The 21,063-nt window shown below is 43.4% G+C and overlaps 1 protein-coding gene across 1 annotated transcript in view; it reads right to left on the reverse strand.

Moving 5' to 3' along the window:
• AHNAK2 (AHNAK nucleoprotein 2) overlaps positions 1-16,553 on the reverse strand; it is a 33,687-nt gene extending 17,134 nt beyond the window's left edge. Inside the window, exons 1-6 of the mRNA XM_081213485.1 lie at positions 16,491-16,553; positions 14,580-14,675; positions 13,653-13,715; positions 12,172-12,313; positions 10,847-11,028; positions 94-5,115 (exon numbers count right to left, since the gene is read on the reverse strand). Coding sequence (XP_081069611.1) covers positions 94-5,115; positions 10,847-11,028; positions 12,172-12,313; positions 13,653-13,667 — 5,361 coding nt within the window. The 5' untranslated portion in view covers positions 13,668-13,715; positions 14,580-14,675; positions 16,491-16,553. The remainder of the gene's footprint in view (positions 1-93; positions 5,116-10,846; positions 11,029-12,171; positions 12,314-13,652; positions 13,716-14,579; positions 14,676-16,490) is intronic.
• Between the last annotated feature and the right edge of the window lie 4,510 nt (positions 16,554-21,063).

Here is a 21,063-nt window from a genome sequence, read left to right on the forward strand (position 1 = left end):
CTCGATGCTGCCTTCTGCATCAGGCACCTTAACAGAGACCTCTGCTTTTGGAATTTCCACTTTTGCTTTGGGAACATAGATGTCTCCCTCAACCTTTGGCAGCGATACTCCCACCTGAGGAGTCTTCAGCTCAGGGACCTTCATGCTTGGCATTTTGACGTCAGGCATTTTGATTTTGCCCTTCTCAGAGACCTCCAACTCCACACTTGGAGCCTTCATTTCAGCTCCTGGCAATTTCACATCAGTCTCGATGCCCACAGAGGGCAGGGTCACTTCCCCTTTCAGTTCTGGTTTTGAGGTATCCACTTCCACAGAAGGTAAGCTGATATCTCCCTCTACAGTGGCTTTCCCTTTTGGAAGTGACATTCCAAACTTGGGCATTTGGAGTTTTGGCATCTTAAATTTACTGTCGGTGCCCTCCAGCTTCGCTTCAATGCCACCTACATCAATATCGGCCAATGGTGCCTCAAGCTTTAGGTCTGGAGCCTTCATTTCCAAAGAAGCTTCTCCCTTTGGAATCCTTATGTCAGGTGCTGTGAACTTCATGTCTGCTGAAATGGCACCTGCTTTGATCTCAGGCTTGGTTACACTGAGGTCTGGAAGAGCAATGTCAACCTTGGGTGCGCTGACGTCCACATCGACTTTGGGACCTTTCATCTCTGGTTTGGAGAAACCCATGCTGGGCATCTTGAACTTTGGCATGTGCATTTTCATTCCGCCACCCTCGATGCTGCCTTCTGCATCAGGCACCTTAACAGAGACCTCTGCCTCTGGAATTTCCACTTTTGCTTTGGGAGCAGAGATGTCTGCTTCAACCTTGGGCAGTGAGACTCCCACTTGAGGAGTCTTCATTTTGGGCATTTTGACATCAGGCATTTTGATTTTGCCCTTCTCAGGAACCTCCAACTCCACACTTGGTGCCTTCATTTCAGCTGCGGGCAATTTCACATCAGTCTCGATGCCCACAGAGGGCAGGGTCACTTCCCCTTTCAGTTCTGGTTTGGAGATTTCCACGTCCACAGAAGGTAAGGTGATTTCTCCCTCTGCAGCGAGTTTCTCCTTGGGAAGTGACATTCCAAACTTGGGCATTTGGAATTTTGGCATCTTAAATTTACTGTCCGTGCCCTCCAGCTTAGCTTCAATGCCACCTACATCAGTATCAGCCGATGGTGCCTCAAGCTTGAGGTCTGGAGCCTTCAGTTCCAAGGAAGCTTCCCCCTTTGGAATCTTTATGTCGGGTGCCGAGAGGCTGATGTCTGCTAAAATGTCACCTGCTTTGATCTCAGGCTTGGTTACACTGACATCCGGAAGAGCAATGTCAACCTTGGGTGCGCTGACGTCCACTTCGACTTTGGGACCTTTGATTTCTGGTTTGGAGAAACCCATGCTGGGCATCTTGAACTTTGGCATGTTTATTTTCATTCCGCCACCCTCGATGCTGCCTTCTGCATCAGGCACATTAACAGAGACCTCTGCCTCTGGAATTTCCATTTTTGTTTTGGGAACAGAGATGTCTACTTCAACCTTGGGCAGTGAGACCCCCAGTTGAGGAGTCTTCATTTTGGGAATCTTGACGCTTGGCATTTTGACATCAGGCATTTTGATTTTGCCCTTCTCAGACACCTCCAAGTCCACACTTGGAGCCTTCATTTCAGTTTCGGGCAATTTCCCACCAGTCTCGATGCCCACAGAGGGCAGGGTCACTTCCCCTTTCAGTTCTGGTTTGGAGATATCCACTTCCACAGAAGGTAAGGTGATTTCTCCCTCTGCAGCGGCTTTCCCTGTGGGAAGTGAAATTCCAAATTTGGGCATTTGGAGTTTTGGCATCTTAAATTTACTGTCCGTACTATCCAGCTTCGCTTCAATTCCACCTAGAGCGACATCCGCCGATGGTGCCTCAACCTTAAAGTCTGGAGCCTTCAGTTCCAAGGAAGCCTCCCCCTTTGGAAACTGTACGTCAGGTGCTGTGAACTTCATGTCTGCTGAAATGTCACCTGCTTTGATCTCAGGCTTGCTTATACTGACGTCTGGAAGAGCAATGTCAACTTTGGGTGCGCTGACGTCCACATCGACTTTGGGACCTTTCATCTCTGGTTTGGAGAAACCCATGCTGGGCATCTTGAACTTTGGCATGTGTATTTTCATTCCGCCACCCTCGATGCTGCCTTCTGCATCAGGCACCTTAACAGAGACCTCTGCTTTTGGAATTTCCACTTTTGCTTTGGGAACATAGATGTCTCCCTCAACCTTTGGCAGCGATACTCCCACCTGAGGAGTCTTCATTTTTGGAACCTTGGCGCTTGGCATTTTGACATCAGGTATTTTGATTTTGCCCTTCTCAGCGACCTCCAACTCCACACTAGGTGCCTTCATTTCAGCTGCGGGCAATTTCCCGTCTGTCTCGATGCCCACAGAGGGCAGGGTCACTTCCCCTTTCAGTTCTGGTTTGGAGATTTCCACGTCCACAGAAGGTAAGGTGATTTCTCCCTCTGCAGCGAGTTTCTCCTTGGGAAGTGACATTCCAAACTTGGGCATTTGGAATTTTGGCATCTTAAATTTACTGTCCGTGCCCTCCAGCTTAGCTTCAATGCCACCTACATCAGTATCAGCCGATGGTGCCTCAAGCTTGAGGTCTGGAGCCTTCAGTTCCAAGGAAGCTTCCCCCTTTGGAATCTTTATGTCGGGTGCGGAGAGGGTGATGTCTGCTGAAATGTCACCTGCTTTGATCTCAGGCTTGGTTACACTGACGTCCGGAAGAGCAATGTCAACCTTGGGTGCGCTGACGTCCACTTCGACTTTGGGACCTTTCATCTCTGGTTTGGAGAAACCCATGCTGGGCATCTTGAACTTTGGCATGTGTATTTTCATCCCTCCACTCTCGATTCTCCCTTCTGCATCAGGCACCTTAACAGAGACCTCTGCCTCTGGAATTTCCACTTTTGCTTTGGGAGCAGAGATGTCTGCTTCAACCTTGGGCAGTGAGACTCCCATTTGAGGAGTCTTCATTTTGGGAACTTTGACGCTTGGCATTTTGACATCAGGCATTTGAATTTTGCCCTTCTCAGCGACCTCCAACTCCACACTAGGTGCCTTCATTTCAGCTCCAGGCAATTTCACATCAGTCTCGATGCCCACAGAGGGCAGGGTCACTTCCCCTTTCAGTTCTGGTTTGGAAACATCCACGTCTACAGAAGGTAAGGTGATTTCTCCCTCTGCAGCGGCTTTCCCCTTGGAAAGTGACGTTGCAAACTTGGGCATATGGAATTTTGGCATCTTAAATTTACTGTCCGTACCCTCCAGCTTTGCTTCAACTCCACCTAGAGTGACATCTGCCGATGGTGCCTCAACCTTTATGTCTGGAGCCTTCAGTTCCAAGGAAGCCTCCCCCTTTGGAAACTGTACGTCAGGTGCAGAGAACTTGATATCTGCTGAAATGTCACCTGCTTTGATCTCAGGCTTGGTTACACTGACGTCCGGAAGAGCAATGTCAACCTTGGGTGCGCTGACGTCCACTTCGACTTTGGGACCTTTCATCTCTGGTTTGGAGAAACCCATGCTGGGCATCTTGAACTTTGGCATGTGTATTTTCATCCCTCCACTCTCGATTCTCCCTTCTGCATCAGGCACCTTAACAGAGACCTCTGCCTCTGGAATTTCCACTTTTGCTTTGGGAGCAGAGATGTCTGCTTCAACCTTGGGCAGTGAGACCCCCACTTGAGGAGGTTTTATTTTTGGGACCTTGACGCTTGGCATTTTGACATCAGGTGTTTTGATTTTGCCCTTCTCAGCGACCTCCAACTCCACTCTAGGTGCCTTTATTTCAGCTTCGGGCAATTTCCCGTCAGTCTTGATGCCCACAGAGGGCATTGTCACTTCCCCTTTCAGTTCTGGTTTGGAGATATTCACTTCCACAGAAGGTAAGGTGATTTCTCCCTCTGCAGCGAGTTTCTCCTTGGGAAGTGACATTCCAAACTTGGGCATTTGGAGTTTTGGCATCGTAAATTTACTGTCGGTGCCCTCCAGATTAGCTTCAACTCCACCTACAGCAATATCAGCCGATTGTGCCTCAACCTTTAAGTCTGGAGCCTTCAGTTCTGTTCCAAGTTTGGGCATTTGGAATTTTGGCATTTTAAACGTAGTTTCCATGCCCTCTTTCTTAATCTCAGCAGCACCCAGAGACATATCAGTTGATGGTGTCTCTAGTTGTATGTGTGGAGTTTTAAGTTCCAAAGAAGCTTTGGCTGTCGGCATACGTATGTCAGTTGTTGCTATCATGACATTTGAATCTTCTTCATTTTGATTAATTACTCCTTGGATGCCATCCATGTCTTTTTTTTCTTTTTCTGTTTGTTCGTTGTCCATTTGTAATTTTGTGTACATTTTTTCTGTGGATCCCTTTTGCTTCTTTTTTCGTTGTTTTGGTGGTGTTAACTGTTTTATTTGTACATCTTGTATTTCACCTGTTTGCAATATAGGTTTTGTTATCTGTGTTGTTATCACTGTTGTTTCTGATTTTTTTGTGATGGCTTTGGATTTTGATTTCTTTTCTTTCGTTTTTTTAATTGTTAATTCAACTTCAGGGTATTTACCTGTATGGTATGGCAGTTCAAATTTTGTTTCCTTAACATCTTTTCTGGGTTCCTGTATTTCCTCCAGTTTTTTCTCTTTAGCCCGTGAAGTAGAATATTGCACTGTTATTAATTCTGGGATTTCCTGCGCAGTATCATTTTCATAGTCTGTGAGAGGTTTGACTTCGTATTTTGTCCTCTCCTCTGGTTCTTGTTTAGTTCTGTGCATCTTGAATCCAATACTGGGGAATCTTAGTTTCTTTTGACTTCCTCTTTTAACTTTTGCATGAATTTCTTCTGGCTGAAATTGTGATTCTGTGTCTGTGCTTGTTGGGGAAATATCCGGAATCGCATGTTCGTATGCGTCTGACGTGCTACGAGATCTCCTTTGCCCCAGTATCTTTTTACCTTTTAATGACTGGAATTTTGGCCAGGAAAGTCTGTCCTTCTTGGATCTTTTTGGTCTTCCAACTCTTTGTTTTACAATTAAGTCTGCTTTATCTTCTTCTGTGAATGTCTTTTCTGATGTTTCCAGTGCTTCCTTCCCCTGAGAAATAGAATTTCCAAAATAAATGGTTGTAGTACTTATTACGTATGTATTTAATCCCCACCCCTTTGCATCTTTGAAATTGTTGAAAGCAATGTACATCAGAATGTTTAAATGAATAAATAGCAACAAGAAACCCCAAAACGATAAAACATACTAAATTAACAGAGAGACTTGGGCTGTGTACACATTACCAGCTTAAAACACAGTGGGATGATTTCCCTCTGCTTCATTTCAAACCACATTTGGACATCATCGCACACATCAGCATGGTTGGGTGTATTTCCCTTTAATAATAATAATAATTTTTATTAAAGCTTTTTCATAATAAAGGTAAAAGATAAAGGGACCCCTGACCATTAGGTCCAGTCGTGACCAACTCTGGGGTTGCGGCGCTCATCTCGCTTTATTGGCCGAGGGAGCCGGCGTACAGCTTCCGGGTCATGTGGCCAGCATGACTAAGCCGCTTCTGGCGAACCAGAGCAGCGCACGGAAACGCCGTTTACCTTCCCGCCGGAGTGGTTCCTATTTATCTACTTGCACTTTTGACGTGCTTTTGAACTGCTAGGTTGGCAGGAGCTGGGACTGAGCAACGGAAGCTCACCCCGTGGCAGGGATTTGAACCACCGACCTTCTGATCGGCAAGTCCTAGGCTCTGTGGTTTAACCCACCGCGCCACCCGCGTCCCTTATTTCATAATACAATGAGATAAAAGGTTGGATGTTTTTCCAAGTCTCCCATTGCCTGCCCACGTCAGTGAGTGGAGAGGGGGCATGGATGTCATCATATGGCTTACATTTTCAAATCAGACTGCAGCTGGTTAGGGAAAAAACACATCAAAATGCAGTATTTCTCAGGGAACTACAGGACAGATGTGACTTGTAGCCAACGTAGTGCATGCACGGCTTCACAAACCAGTGCTGGGAGGTCACTGGAAGCAGAGCAAACAGGAGTGTGCACAAGTCTCCAAAACAACTGATTCACATTCCATAAAAGCCTCATGCTTCCGGGAATGTAAAAAGGTAAAGGGGCCCCTGACCATTAGGTCCCTCTAGCAATTCAAGGTGACAAACACTTATTGAAAAATATCATGTAGATAATACAACTTACTCAATTTTGCAGTCTTTTCCCATTCCCCAGTGATGTACCCCTCCTGAAACCTAGATGCAATGTTCCTAGCCGCTACGACACAGTGTGAAGCTGTTAATAAGAAAAGGTGTACTCCCTTGTGAAAATTAATTGAAAGAAAGCATGTTTTCTATCTTACTCGTAATCCTATACTCAAAACAAACACGAAAAATGAGTTGGTCATAATGGTGTCGGAAGCCTACCGCCAATAGAAGGAATAATGTGCTCGCCACAATATACTGAGGTTCTACGAAAGAGAGTTATTGCAGAGCTGGAAAAAAACCTATCCTGATGGTACTGGGATATTGCAGCAGGACCTAGCCCCCTGTCACACATTGAAAGTGGTGAAGAAATTCATGACAGAGCAGCAAATACAGGTACTTGATTGGCCAGGGAATTCCCTGGACGTAAATCCCATTGAGCACTTGTGGGCTATATGCAAAAGTCGCCTCCGTGCTGTAGACTGTACGACTATGGAGAAGCTCATTCAGGCGCTGATTCAAGTGTGGTACAGGGATCCGAAAATCAACAGTGACTGTTCGAAACTAGTAGACTCCATGCCAAACCGTGTTCAAATGCTGCTTAAAAATAGTGGAGGTCATATCCGTTACAAATGTGAGTTTTCTACATGTATATGTGAGTTTTGTACAATAAACTACATTGTTTGTTTCAATTAATTTGAAACAAGGGTGTATAATAAGCCTGCCCTGTGTAAGAGGACCTTGGTCTTGCATCCTCGCATCTCACAACTGGAGTGTGCATTGTGTTCCATAGGTCACCACAACCTATATTTATAGGAGACCTGCTCTGCTCCAGAGGAAGAACTGAGGGGGGAAGAGACTTTCTGCAGGCAATGGCTTTTCCACCTGCCTTGTCGCAACCTCCATTCCCAAGAGCCTTTCCCAGACCATGACTGTGAGAACAGCAAAAGCAGCTGGGAAGGGAGGAGTTCAGGGATAGTTTTTAAAAACTGAGTTGTGTGTCCTTGTTTCTCAGTTTGACCCTTTTACATGGTTTTGTGCGTTTGCTGTTATTTTATGCATTTGCTGTTACTTTATTGATTATAGATTAGTAATTCTTTCTTGGAATTGATAAGTGGAAACCGTTAAATTATTATCTGCTGATGTTTAATTTTACCGTATACTATTGGATTATTGAATAGTGCTTTATCTGATATAAATTTCTTATTTTAAAGTTATTGTGACTTTTTTATGTACTATAGAATCTGATTGTTACTATTAATGCTTGATGTTTTATTGTTATTTATTTGTGTGTTGGAAGCCACCTGAGGCAACCTGAGGTGGGGTATAAATAAAAATATTACTATTATATATTATTATATATATAGGCCATCTGCATATTCCTGCATTGCAGGGGGTTGGACTAGATAACCCTGGGGGTCCCTTCGAGCTCTACAATTCTGTTTCTGACACAATCATATTAGGATGTCTGCTCTGCACAATGTCAGAAATAGGCCCTTAGTGTGGCAGCACTGAACTTCTTCCAGTTATCAGACAGGTCTGGTTTTTATTGTCTTTTTTTGTGCCAGCTGAAGGCTTTCCTCTTTCCGCAAGCCTTCTAAGTGGAGGTTTTCATCCCAATTGGTATTTGAATTTATTTGGAATCACTTTCTATGTGCAATTGTTTCAACTGTCTTTACGTAACCAGCTTTTCTGTCTGTGGTTTTTATCGTATCATGAAATTGCTTTGAGATGCTTCATAGGAAGCGATTAATTCGGGGTGGGTGGGTGGGATACTTCTGCTCCAAGAAAGTGTCCTTAGGCACCATACTAATATGCCAGTAGTCTTCAGCTTGTCAAGTGCTGTGATTCACCTGAAACGTGAAGCTGCTGACAGGAGGCCTGTTTCTCAACCCCTTAACCTGGGGATCGGGCCTAGCATTACAGCAGCTGACCACACACAAACAGAACAGGAGTAGGCTCTGTCTCCTCAGAAAACGAAATGCTGTCAGCAGCACTGATGAGGCCAGGGCTCCACTCCACTTTGGTGCAAAAGGCTAAGACGTTAGATGATGCGAGTTGGTGTGGCTGAAATGCCTTTACTCGCATGCATCAGCAAAAGGTTGATGCTAGACTGGGGACTCAGCTATACAGCTGCAAATAAAACATTTTAAGTGCACTATACAAATGTGACACTAGATGGCGACAGTGAGCTATGGCAAATTAAATGTATTTTTTTTCCAAAACTCTATTTAAAAAACCAACAACAAACGTTTTCACAGTATTTTTAAAATACGCGTGCAGATTCCACCTGGCTTTCGGCATCATTCTTGCCCTCCGATTACAATATTCCTCTGCAATTTCAACGTAGCAACTATTGCAGAGTTTCCTGCAATTTATTTCCTCTCATTGGTTCCAGAAACGCAACCACCAACTCTATTTTAACAAATTACACGTGCAGCAAACATTATACAGACTGTATTTTGAAACTTTTTCATATTCTCCCAGTGTGCTACCCTTGCTGTTGTGGCGGCACGAGGTTGCCATTCTGTGATTGGACTTGCGTTACTTGTTGAACGGTTCATTTATCCAGTCTGTACGTTTACAATGTTAAGATAGAATTGTACATTTATCCACTCAAAGGTTTACAGTGTCTCCAGGCTTTGTCTTGGCACCTTAATATGTTTGTTGTTTGAATGGTTACAAGTCTATCTCTATTCTAGCTATTATTCTAGTAAATTTGGTTTTATACTTATAAGCCAGTTTGTGGTGTTGTTGTTTTGTTGTATTATTATTACTGTCACCACATTTGATAATTTGGATAAAAATGTGGCCTGCTATACAAAGAGCCATGTTCCTCATCAAAGTATGTCTATGGCCGCCCGCACTTTTACCTCAGGCCCTGTCTACTGGGGGCCTGTCAGGTCCCTCAGGAAGTTGTCGATGAAGGAAAGTTGTCCTTGGGCTTAAAAATACCCCCTTTATGTATCTGTTTTATTTATAAAAGTATTTACATACTACCCTCCCATGAAACATCAGGTCAGTGTACAGCAATATAAGCACATTTAAAAAGTAGTACAGTGGTGCCTCGCAAGACGAAATTAATTCGTTCCGCAAGTTTTTTCTTCTTGCGAGTTTTTCGTCTTGCGATGCACGGTTTCCCATAGGAATGCATTGAAAATCAATTAATGCGTTCCTATGGAAACCGCCTTCAGACCAGGTCCGGGGACAGTCTGTCCCCCGACCTCTTCTGAAGGCTGGGGGGGGGGGACAAGGGCTTTTCTTCCCACCCCCAGCATTTTAAAAAACCCCGGGACAGCGGAGTACTTCTCCGCTGTCCGGGGCGATCTTAAAATGCTGGCGGGCGGCATTTTAAAATCGCCCGGGACAGCGGAGGACTTCTCCGCTGTCCGGGGCGATGTAAAAGCCCCTGGGAAGGCAGGCAGGGGGGACAAAGACTTTTGCCCCCCGCCCGCCTTCAGAAGAGGTCCTGGACCTCTTCTGAAGGCGGGCGGGGGGCGAAAGTCTTTGCTCCCCCCGCCTGCCTTCAAAAGCAGTCCGCGATAGCGGGAAGCGCTTCCCTGCTATCCCGGACTGCTTTTAAAATGCTGGCGGTGGGGAGCAAAGCCTTTCGGCCCCCGCCGGCCTTTCTGGACCTCTTCTGAAGGCCGGAGGGGGGGGAAAGGCTTTGCTCCCCACCACCAGCATTTAAAAGAGGTCCCCGGAGATTTCCCTATGGGCTTTCTTCTTGCGAAGCAAGCCCATAGGAAATTCGTCTTGCGAAGCGCCTCCAAAACAGAAAACCCTTTCGTCTTGCGGGTTTTCCATCTTGCGAGGCATTCGTCTTGCGAGGTACCACTGTAATCCTCACCCCCCAAAAACATTTAAATGACTGGCTGCTCAAGAATTAAAAAGTCTTCAAGACATTAACCAGGCCTTTGGTTCATTTGACTGACATCCTATGCCCTTTTAAAATGTGTTTTTTATGTGGGGTGGGGGGGATATTGGGATGTTTTTATTTTTACAATTTATTTTGTGGTTTTATATCTTGATTTCATTCTGTGAACCGCCCTGAGGACCACGCCCTCCCCCAGGACGGTATAAAATTCAATAAATAAATTATAATAAAAAGACGCCCGACAACCCAGTGTGATACACACACACACACACACACACACACACAGAGAGAGAGAGAGAGAGAGAGAGAGAGAGAGTGCACCCTATTCTGAGAGGCTTTCTGTGTTTTTACAGAAACTGAAGAACCCACACAAAAAGGGCTTCAATAATTCAATGCCTCAAAGGCCGCATCCCCTCAAATTTCACTTCCACTAAAAAAAACACACCCCTGAAGGTTGGATCCAGAGACAGATGAGTGGGTGTTAGTTTGCATGATGGAGGTTTCTTGGCTCACCGTTGGAGAAATGTGTGGTGCAGCAATGGAGTGGAGAGGCGCTGCAGTGGGGTTGAAAAAATTGCGATAATTTGACAGGGCTACCTTGGTCTAGCAGAAATGCCTTTTGGTTTGCCCAATATATCACCGGATCTAGACCACTGTCCTAAAATTACACGTGCGATGGTCAGTTTAATACCTCCCCCAACATCCATGCCTTGATCTGAAGTGTAATTTTACAGCTGTGCATTACCTGACTCATTTTTTCTTTTTTGGATTGGGTTGCAAAATGCATTGTTTCAAGATCTTCCTTCCTGGCGAGCTTTCTTTTGAGGTTGAACTGTACTTTGTACGGCTCGGAATACTGCAGAATCTTGAGTGCATCTTCATATTTGATATTATCGAAAAAGATCGTGGCACTTAGAAGTTGATCACCTGTGAAAAGAGGCAGCAGAAACTAATTGGGTGTCAAAAGATCGGGCTCGTTAATTAGATGCCTTGTTTATGCAAAGACATCTATCAACAACAGCAAACACCCCACCCACCCACCCACCCACCCACGTGGGCCATAGCTGTCAACTTTTCTCTTTTCTTGCAAGGAATCCTATTCAGAATACGGGAATTTCCCTTAAAAAAAGGAAAACGTTGACAGCTATGATGTGGCCATTTCTAAATCCATTGAAAAGGAGCCTGTTGTACCATTAAAAAACGCATATTCTACTGTCTTGATTCAACAACCTGCTCATGAAAATATTTACACAGAATGTCTCCCAGAAATAAATGCTAGTATTGACATCTTGCATAGAATTTCCAGTTACAGTAATTCTGCATGGACACCGGAGCTCTCCTTGCTGCAAGAAATCAGGTCATATGATGGAAATAACAAGCATCCCAAACTTGTGCATGCGGAATTGTGGCCAAGCTGGTTTTCAGAGAGATCTTCAGATAATCCTGCAGCGAAGGCACTTTATGCATGCATTCACAAAACCAGGTTGCAAGTGACCATCAAACAGGTTGTTGTCTCGTGTGTGTGAGGATCACCCTGGAGTACCAAACTGCTGTATCTGATCATTTGAATTGTCCCTTAGGTTGTGTGAGCATTCATGAGCAGGATTTTATTTGTACAGTTGTTTTTTTACAGATTCTAAGCCCTCCAGCTACAGCTGGCTATCTGTCAAGATAATTTTAGATCACAGCCAATTGACTAAGACTGCAGTCCTATACCAGCTTGCCTGGGAGTAAGGCCTATTAAATTCAATAAGGCTTACTTCTAAGTAGACATTTATAGGATTGCACTGTAAGTAGGTTAGTCCCGGCTCTTCTACTGCTATTTGTTCAGCCATCTGTTTAAAAAAGAGAAAGCCCACTGTCTCCTCCTCTATAGATTGTCCAATGTGCTTTAAAAAAAAAGGTTGCATAAATTTGACCAACATTTTAATTAACTTTTTAATTAGGTTAATAATAATAATAATAATAATAATAATAATAATTTATTTATTTATACCCTGCCCATCTGGCCAGGTTTCACTTTCATAGCTAATTTTACAAAAATAAATGTGACATAAGACTTTACTGTACCTTCTCTCAGACTGAATAACTTTGATGCTGGGGACTCTTTGAGCACTTGCTTCACAAATAATCCTTCGGTTCCTCCACCAGCCACACTAAATCCACTTGCACCAGATTCGACTTCCGTTTGTAAGGTAACCTCCATAGATTCCTAGTCGGACCAAAAAGTACATTATCAAAACTCATTTCTAATACTGTATGTTGAAGACTTCAAGCCATTCCTGTCATAACATGTAAACATCAGCTGAAGGGTGGTTGCATCGAAGGCGCACTTCTGCGCATTGTGTAGATTTACAAAAGCTTCTAGAATGTTCTAGCCCCTGAAAGGCTAAAAAGTTTCCTTATCCAGGTTTTAAACCAAAACAGAACACTAACTGCGCCTCAAGTCAGTAGTCTCTCATCCAGAGACAGTAGCACAACTATTGCAATGCTTTGAATATTATTAAATCCGGCTCCTTTTGAAAAACGAATGTTCACTTAGGTGTACAACGGGTATATTCAATATCATTCTTCGCAGCTCCAGCCACCTGCATATCCAGTTTCGTTTCACAGGTGTGGCTGCTCTACAGCAAATTAATTGAACCCCAAGGTAACTTGGGTAAACAGTTTGATTGATTGTGAAAAATCTATGTGGAGATCTTCCCACACAATTTGGTGTCAGCGTGACATTATACTGAATAGTTGAAACCCTTGGCATCCAGAAAACAGCAAACTACACTGACAACTGTGGAACTGCTGGGCTTATTTGCACATACTCAGAGTCAACATAAAAGTTTTCTGGGTAGAGTGTTTTCCAGTTTCAGATGACTTCCAAAGGGGAAAGTGGCCATGTCTCTTCCCATCCCATTACAAGCAACACCAAAATAAACTAAGCAGAAAAGAAAACATTGTAGAATAAATAATGCAATTATTGGTTGCAGAATCCATCATTGTTTGGATGTCCTGGACATAGATATTTAATTATTATTCTTAGCATGGAGTACAACAGAGCCCTGGATATGTATACGTAGAATCTTCAGCTCTGTGACAAATGAGAATTTGTGGGTGGGGACTTTGGTCTATCACAAGCTCCCTTGAAAGACAGGGGGGGGAAAAGAGATTTCAGAAAGCCTATAGGCTGGTTCACACAGGCAGTGAGGCTTGAATGCATATCTCAGGCACACACCCACATGCGCCCACACCATGTGTAGACCGAGTTGTGTGAGTGTGTACCTATCTGCAGGGATCTGTACATGCATATTTTCCAAACATACAACTTACACACACCCAAGTCTTGTATGGACTGGCCCTCTGTGGCTTCGCAAACTGGAACCAGTTTGGGAAGTATTCTTTGGCAAGTAACAGTTAAAGTTTGTATTTGTAAATCTGTGGTTGCATTCCCTTCCAGGGACAGGTATCAATGAGAAGATCATTCAGTTTGAAGAGCTCCGAAACAATGCTCTTCTGTACAGAAGGGCGTACCTAGTGTTTATCAGACACCTTAAGCTCACCTGTGAATCACTCATTTTGATAGAAGAATCCCGTCTTTGTCTGTTCTCTATATCTTGCTGAAGCTGCAAACAGAGGTGTAATTTTTAAGTAAGCTAAAATGGATTTCCACAGATCATGCCAAACTTCTCACACATCTGTCATTATGTAGTCACTAGCTATTTTTCTGTGGTGGGAGTGGCATTGCAGTTAACAATAGCTGGACAATTCATTTCAGGGGTCTGAAACATGCGATAATCAGTTATCTGCACACAATTATCACCTCTCTCCAGACTTCAAAGGTATATATGTATGTGTGTGTACACACCCACACACAGGGACCAGGAAAAAAACCTATTTATTCCCATTTATATACTGCATTTCATTCAAGGATCATAGGGCGGTTTACAGTATAAGAACACTGTAAGTAACATAATAGCACAGAAAACAATGTTTAGTTTAAAAAGCCCTACATTGTTTAATTAGTCAAAGATTTGGGTGGGTGGAGAGGCACATGGTGCCTAAAGATATGCAATGAAAGTGTAATTAAGCAGTATATGAATTGTCAAAAATAAATAGCACATAAAATGCAAATAAACTATAGGGCCATTTTGTCACCAGGCAAATACACTTTTATTTGCTCAGATGTTCCAGCTGGCCATATATGCTTGGTTTCAATGGTTTTATCTCAGCCAAGTACTCGGCCAAGTGAGGGATGGCTTATCTTTATAATCATGGTGATTAAGGTCTCACTACCACCACTCTTTCCTTGCAGGGCTTAGCTGCCTTAATGGTCCATTGGCTTTCCCTCTAGAATTTGGGACAACACTATGTCATTTGCCTTTAACTTCAAAGGGCTAAGGAAGCCATTGTCTCGATGGTCCAAAAGAACTGAGAATTTGACACTAGCGAAACAGTGAAAGACAAAATCCCATTGTGTCACGTCTTGCCTTTTTGTTAAAATATTCATCTTCTATGCAATACTCATAAACAGGAGAGGATCCTTGTGGTCTTGGTCGTATGTTTTCAGTTGTCACTTCGTCGACCTGTAAGAGTGGAACAACAACAGAATTTAGCATAGAGTTGTAGAGTTGGAAAGGAACCCAATGCGGGAATCTCAACTGAAGCATCCATGACAGATGGCCATCCAACCTCTGCTTAAAAACCCCCAATGAAGGGAGGCAGTCTCAAGGGAGCCCCTTCCACCATCGACAGGTACCCCCTATTCAATATTACTTGATGAAAAATGGACGCTGCCAATTTGAAGAGTTTAAATCAGGGCCAAGGATCTGGTGCATGGTAGGTTTTTGTCTAGCCTGCATCCCTTCCTTCCCAGTCTCTGTTTCTCCTCCTAGCCTCTACCCCCAAGGTCACTCTATTGTTCCTCTGACAGCCCACTATGTTTTTGCAACGAGCCTCTTTCTTAGTGCCCAGCACAGAAGCCAGACATTTCCAGAGAAGAGGTGGCAAAAGAGAGAGCTTAAGGTATCCCTGCCCACATTTGGCTGCAGCTCTGTCCACCCTTAGCTCTCTCCCTCCGCCGCATTTGCAACCTCCCCCCACTTTTCCTGATGGAATGTGGCTACTGGCTTAAAAAATGTTCCCCATCCCTAATTTAAGCAGAGGAAGCAGCAGAGGAAGGGAATCCTTTGAAATCAGTGCATCACCTTCCCCACAGCAAAATCTGACTAAACTAAAAAAAGAATTAGATGTGTATCTGTAAAGGAGTGGCAGTAAAACCAGGATCAAAGGTGGTATGCCTGTGAATGACATTTCCTGGGGGCAAACAGTGGGAGAGGCCATATGCCTTCATACCAGGGCTGTGAGTTTTTAAGAGTCATTTGCCTGGCCACTGACATAACGGTGGATTTTTCAGCTGATCCAGCAGGACTCTTCGGACATACCTAACTTCTTCTTTTTCCACAGCCAAAATTTTCAAATCGACTATGCAAACCATTATTTATTACATATAACTGGGGCTGCTGCCTCTGTTTGCCAACCCCACCTACTCACCAATCCCTTTGCCAACCCCCCACTTTCCTCACACCACTCCTCCTTTACAACTGACAAAAAGCCCTTTATTTTACACCTCATCCAATCCTGTGTCTATCCCTTCACAGCTCAACCCAAGCCCCTCGCACTTTTAAACAGGTGTGCTGTATAATGCAGCACAGGTAAGATCCCACCAGCCATCTTCATTTGCCCAGAGGCAAATATGCGCCATGGGCTTTAGCCCTGAGTATTTTTAAGTACAAAAAGGGACACGGGTGGTGCTGTGGGTTAAACCACAGAGCCTAGGACCTGCCGATCAGAAGGTCGGCGGTTCGAATCCCCACAACGGGGAGAGCTTCCGTTGCTCTGTCCCTGCTCCTGCCAACCTAGCAGTTTGAAAGCACGTCAAAGTGCAAGTAGATAAACAGGTACCGCTCTGGCGGGAAGGTAAACGGCATTTCTGTGCGCTGCTCTGGTTTTCCAGAAGCGGCTTGGTCATGCTGGCCACATGACCCGGAAGCTGTACAGTGGCTCCCTCGGCCAATAAAGCGAGATGAGCGCTGCAACCCCAGAGTCGTTCGCGACTGGACCTAATGGTCAGGGGTCCCTTTACCTTTATTATTTTTAAGTACCAGGCAGTCATATCCCAATTTTTAGGTTTCTGCTCTGGGTTACTTTTAATATGGACTGGAGACTTTCAAATAAAATTGCGTATTCTATTCCAGTTCAGGGCGTAAAAGGGAGTCAGTATGGTTTGTGAATTAAACTCAGGCTTTAGTTTGACTTCTTGTTCTTTTTGGCTCCTGTCGTAAAGGAAAAGATGCTGAGAAATCTCAGTGGTGGCTGCAAAACTGTTTGGTGTTACTCACAGAGTCATCTTCTGCATCAGCCTCGCCGTCAGCCTCAGTGTCTTCTGGTCTGAGTTGTCTCCCCGAAGCTGGAATGATCAAACAAGCCATCAAACAATTGTCCCACCCACAGGAGTGAAAAACAAAGGCTATTAACCTCATAATAGATATGGAATTGAAATATGCCCCAAAACCAAAGCAACGTGGTCCTGATCCACCTGTGGGCACCATGGGCAACTACTCAAGTATAATACCAAGTGGCCCTCATACACTCGTTGAATGCAACATGTGAACACTGCTTTCTGTCTGAACGGTGCCTGCTTTTTAAAATAAAATCATCATCGTCTTCTATTTATATCCTGCCCTCCCCGGCTGAAGTTGGGCTCAGGGCGGCTAACATCAGATATATAACATTGGTATAAAATCAATAATTAAATTACCTCCTAAAAACAGGTCAAAATCAAATTAAAGTCTAATTAGATGGCTTTCCGCAGGGTTAGGGTTGGGAACAGTAAGTGCTCAATTAAATTAAAAATTAAATGAACAATTTAAAAAAATGAAATTGAGAAATGTTGACTTTTCAGGTAGTTAACCCGTTCACACCCTGCCAGACATAAACCCAAGACTGGACACTTCTGTGCTCCTGGGCAGCGTCAAGTGAGAACAGAGGAGAAAAATGACAGACATCCCATCTGGAAGAGCTCACTTTAAATCCAGTTCCAGGGATTTACATCTCAAAGCAAACAGAGTCATTCGGGTCCACAGATAAGGATTTCTCTGAAGTGCCAAGCCTGGGAGAATTTAGAGGGTTATGTCAATTTGTTGTTTTTGTAAAAAATTCATTAAAAACTTAATTAAAAAACCCCTAACTGTTGTACATAAAATGATATAACATATATTTTTTAGATGCCCTTTTTGTGTTGAGATTCGTAGAGACACCATTGATCCTTTGCTGAAGAGGTTCACCAATATTTCAGACAAGTCTAAACTTAATTCTCTCCTCTTAGGCAAAGATCATAAGACAACCTGGCTGGTAGCCAGATTCTGCGCCCAAATTTGTAGGCACAGAACATCCTCTAGAATAAAATAGCTTACTAGGGAAATGCTGAAGTTGCCCTTTGGGGCACCTCAGGGTCAATTTTTTACAGTAGCCCAAATTTCAGTTGTATGGGTGTATGTATATATCTCAATTTTAACTCATGAGCTATTGCTGCAATCTGCTCTGATTGTTACAGATAGGTAGCCGTGTTGGTCTGCCATAGTCAAAATAAAAAAATTCCTTCCAGTAGCACCTTAAAGACCAACTAAGTTAGTTCTTGGTATGAGCTTTCGTGTGCATGCACACTTCTTCAGATACTCTGATTGTGTATTTTATCTTTATGAACACAGTTTTTATTGTGTTATGTTATGTGAGCTGGTCTTCGACCATAATAAATTATCTATCTACATAAAATGATATAAAACAATTATCAATGACATACAAATAAATTTAACAAAACAAAAACAAATCTATGTAACTAGTTTATATGTGCTCCTGATAGGTTGGCTGAAACAAATGATTTCTTGCCGACAAACAGTCAACGCAAGGAACGAAGGCACATACAGCTTCCTGTATTGTACCAATGGTTTAGTTGCTGCATTCTGGAAGACTCAAGGTATATACTTGTTGGAAAGTGAGAAAACAAATTGAAGGCACTGCCCATTCAGGGTTCTCTTGACTTGCTCTCTGAGAACCACTGACTGAAGCAAGCCTGCACACCTCGGGGAATGCAGCTCTCCAGTGTGGACATGTTGCTGTTTCCCTGGGACTGCAAAATCAGGAGATTTGACATGGGTGGCACTGTGGGTTAAACCACAGAGCGTAGGGCTTGCCAATCAGAAGGTCGGCGGTTCGAATCCCTGCGATGGGGTGATCTCCCGTTGCTTGGTCCCTGCTCCTGCCACCTAGAAGTTCGAAAGCACGTCAAAGTGCAAGTAGATAAATAGGTACCACTCCAGCAGGAAGGTAAACGGCATTTCCGTGCGCTGCTCTGGTTCACCAGAAGTGGCTTAGTCATGCTGGCCACATGACCCGGAAGCTGTACACCGGCTTCCTTGACCAATAAAGCGAGATGAGTACTGCAACCCCAGAGTCGACCACGACTGAACCTAATGGTCAGGGGTCCCTTTACCTTTACCTTTATGCAAGACAGGGATGGGGAAGGTTAGGTCCATATGTCTCTCTATCTGTTCCTAGCCACAGCCCTGCTTTGAACCCTCCTTGAGCGATTTAGCCGTACTACTATACGACCTTGATCTCTGATTATGCTTTTTGCTTGCCGGGATGAAGGTCAGAGAGGCATGTGAGTGAAGAAGAAACTAGCTTGCTGTCCAAAGGTGAAAGTCACATTTGTTGCTCAGCCCCACTTTTCCCTCTGGTCCCTTCCACCAGCAGCATGTGGCCCCTGGGACATTGTCCAGAACGGTTCTCTGTCTGCACCGTAGCTCAAGATACAAGGCTGGTGTGCTCTGGCTGGATCACAAATGGCACGGATTTGAGCTATTGATGAAACATCACGTTGGCTATCTACTCAGGGCCCAGTCATACTGTTGTTTAACGTGGATAGTAAGCTTCCTGACCTCTGGATTTTTTCATACTAGAGATACTATAAAAAGGACAGGGTATGAGAAAATATGGATTGAGAGAGGGGCAAATGTGGGAAGGCATTGATTTGGAGGAGAAAGTAATATGGTCAACAGAGAGCTGGGAATCTTACAATGAAATGAACGGTATGGATGAATCTGTGGCATTTTCTTCCTGGTGAGTGGCTTTGCAGGACTGAATATGAATTGGTTTTCTCCATCAGCTGTTCTGTTCTGTGACTATGCAGCCTCACACCACAAGGGGCTCAAAAACAGGTTCCGGAAATCAGAACGAACCACACCACACATTGAGCATATCTCGCTTCTTTTCCTATATACAGAATTACACGTAAAAACTCTCACTCTGGTTAGTCACTTTTCAATGCAGCCAACATTTCCAGAGTTTTCACTCCTTACATAAATCTCTGACAATTGATGCTTTGTGTCAACCTCTTTCTGAGAGGCATTGATGGAATTTGTGGCTGTAACTATTTCCAGTAGCCACTGGACTGCTTTCAAAACAAGGGAATAGTTTTGAAAGAAGTCTGTAGGCGTTGAGACAGACCAGAAGAACATTTAAATATCATAAGACTATCACACACACACACACACAGAGAGAGAGAGAGAGAGAGAGAGAGAGAGAGAGAGAGAGAGAGAGAGAGAGAGAGAGACAAAAGAGGACGTGTGTATATGCAGTATTTAAATGTTATCTCTTATTTAGATTGGGGTTGGGCAACCTGTAGCCCTCCAGATTTTTTATTTTGAACTACAAATCCTATAATCTCTGACCATTTACAATGTTTTCTGGGGCTGATGGGAACTGGAGTCCAACAACATCTGCAGGGCCACTTTGCAGAACTGAATGGCGAGCGAGATGTATGAATGTATATAATTGCTTTCTTTTCCCCAAGTGCATCATCTGGGATGCACAATCTTTGGCTCTCTGTCGGCTAAATGTGCTGTCTCTGTGGTACGAAGAACACAAAAATAGTTTTCTCACTTGATGTCATCAACATCAATTTATTTCAATATCTTCTGCTTTCCCCAGTGTTCAGGGTCTTCAGCTCCAATTACAAATGGAAGTAGCAACCTAATGCCATATTAAAATAGCACAAAATGCAACATTTTCATGAGCTCTTAGATCTTCAGTTACCAAAGCAAACCGCAATGGACTCGCTTTCTGAAACTACAGTGTTCAAGACATACCATTTAGAACATGTGATTCAGCTTATGCTAAACCATAATACATAAAAGCATTTTATAGTCTGGCAGTGACTTCAATGACCACCTCTCCCCATCAATCATAACCTCAGGACCTTCTGTGTCCTTCCTCCATGACAGGTCCAGATGGTGACAATATAAGAACGAACACAAGATTTACCCACTACACAAGATTTACCCACTCTGGAAGAATGGCAGATGAAGATGATGGACTATATGGAATTGGCAGAAATGACTGGCAGAATCCGAGACCAGGGAGAAGAAATGGTGGAAGAAGACTGGAAGAAATTTAAAGACTATCTGCAGAAATACTGTAAAATTAATGAATGTTAAAATGATGTTGGACTGAAAATAAGTGGTTTTGGTATTAAGGCTAATAAGAATATGTAAATATAGATAGTTATATGGATGAAAATATATAGTTATAATAGGTTAAGAATATAGAGTAAAGATAAATGAAAGAGGGTAAGGATTTGCTGAAAGGACTTTGTAAACGGGAATACAAAAAGGGGAAGTGTGAGGAGGTCAAGGAATTAAGCAAATGAACTTGAAGATATTGAAAAATGGATTATTTCTTTTTTAAGATTTTTTCTCTCTCTCCTTTTTCTATTTTTTCAACTACCTGTTTTTTTGTATTTTGTATCACACTGTTTTTATTTTTCTTCTTTCTTTTTTCTTTTTAGGTCTCTTTTTTGGTAACTTCCTTGTTAGCTTTGGTTTTTTTTTCTTTTTTTTCTATGTGTAATTGTTG

The sequence above is a fragment of the Podarcis bocagei genome (genome assembly GCF_964188305.1).
Source record: "Podarcis bocagei genome assembly, chromosome: 1".
In the NCBI taxonomy this organism is placed as follows: Eukaryota; Metazoa; Chordata; class Lepidosauria; order Squamata; family Lacertidae; genus Podarcis; species Podarcis bocagei.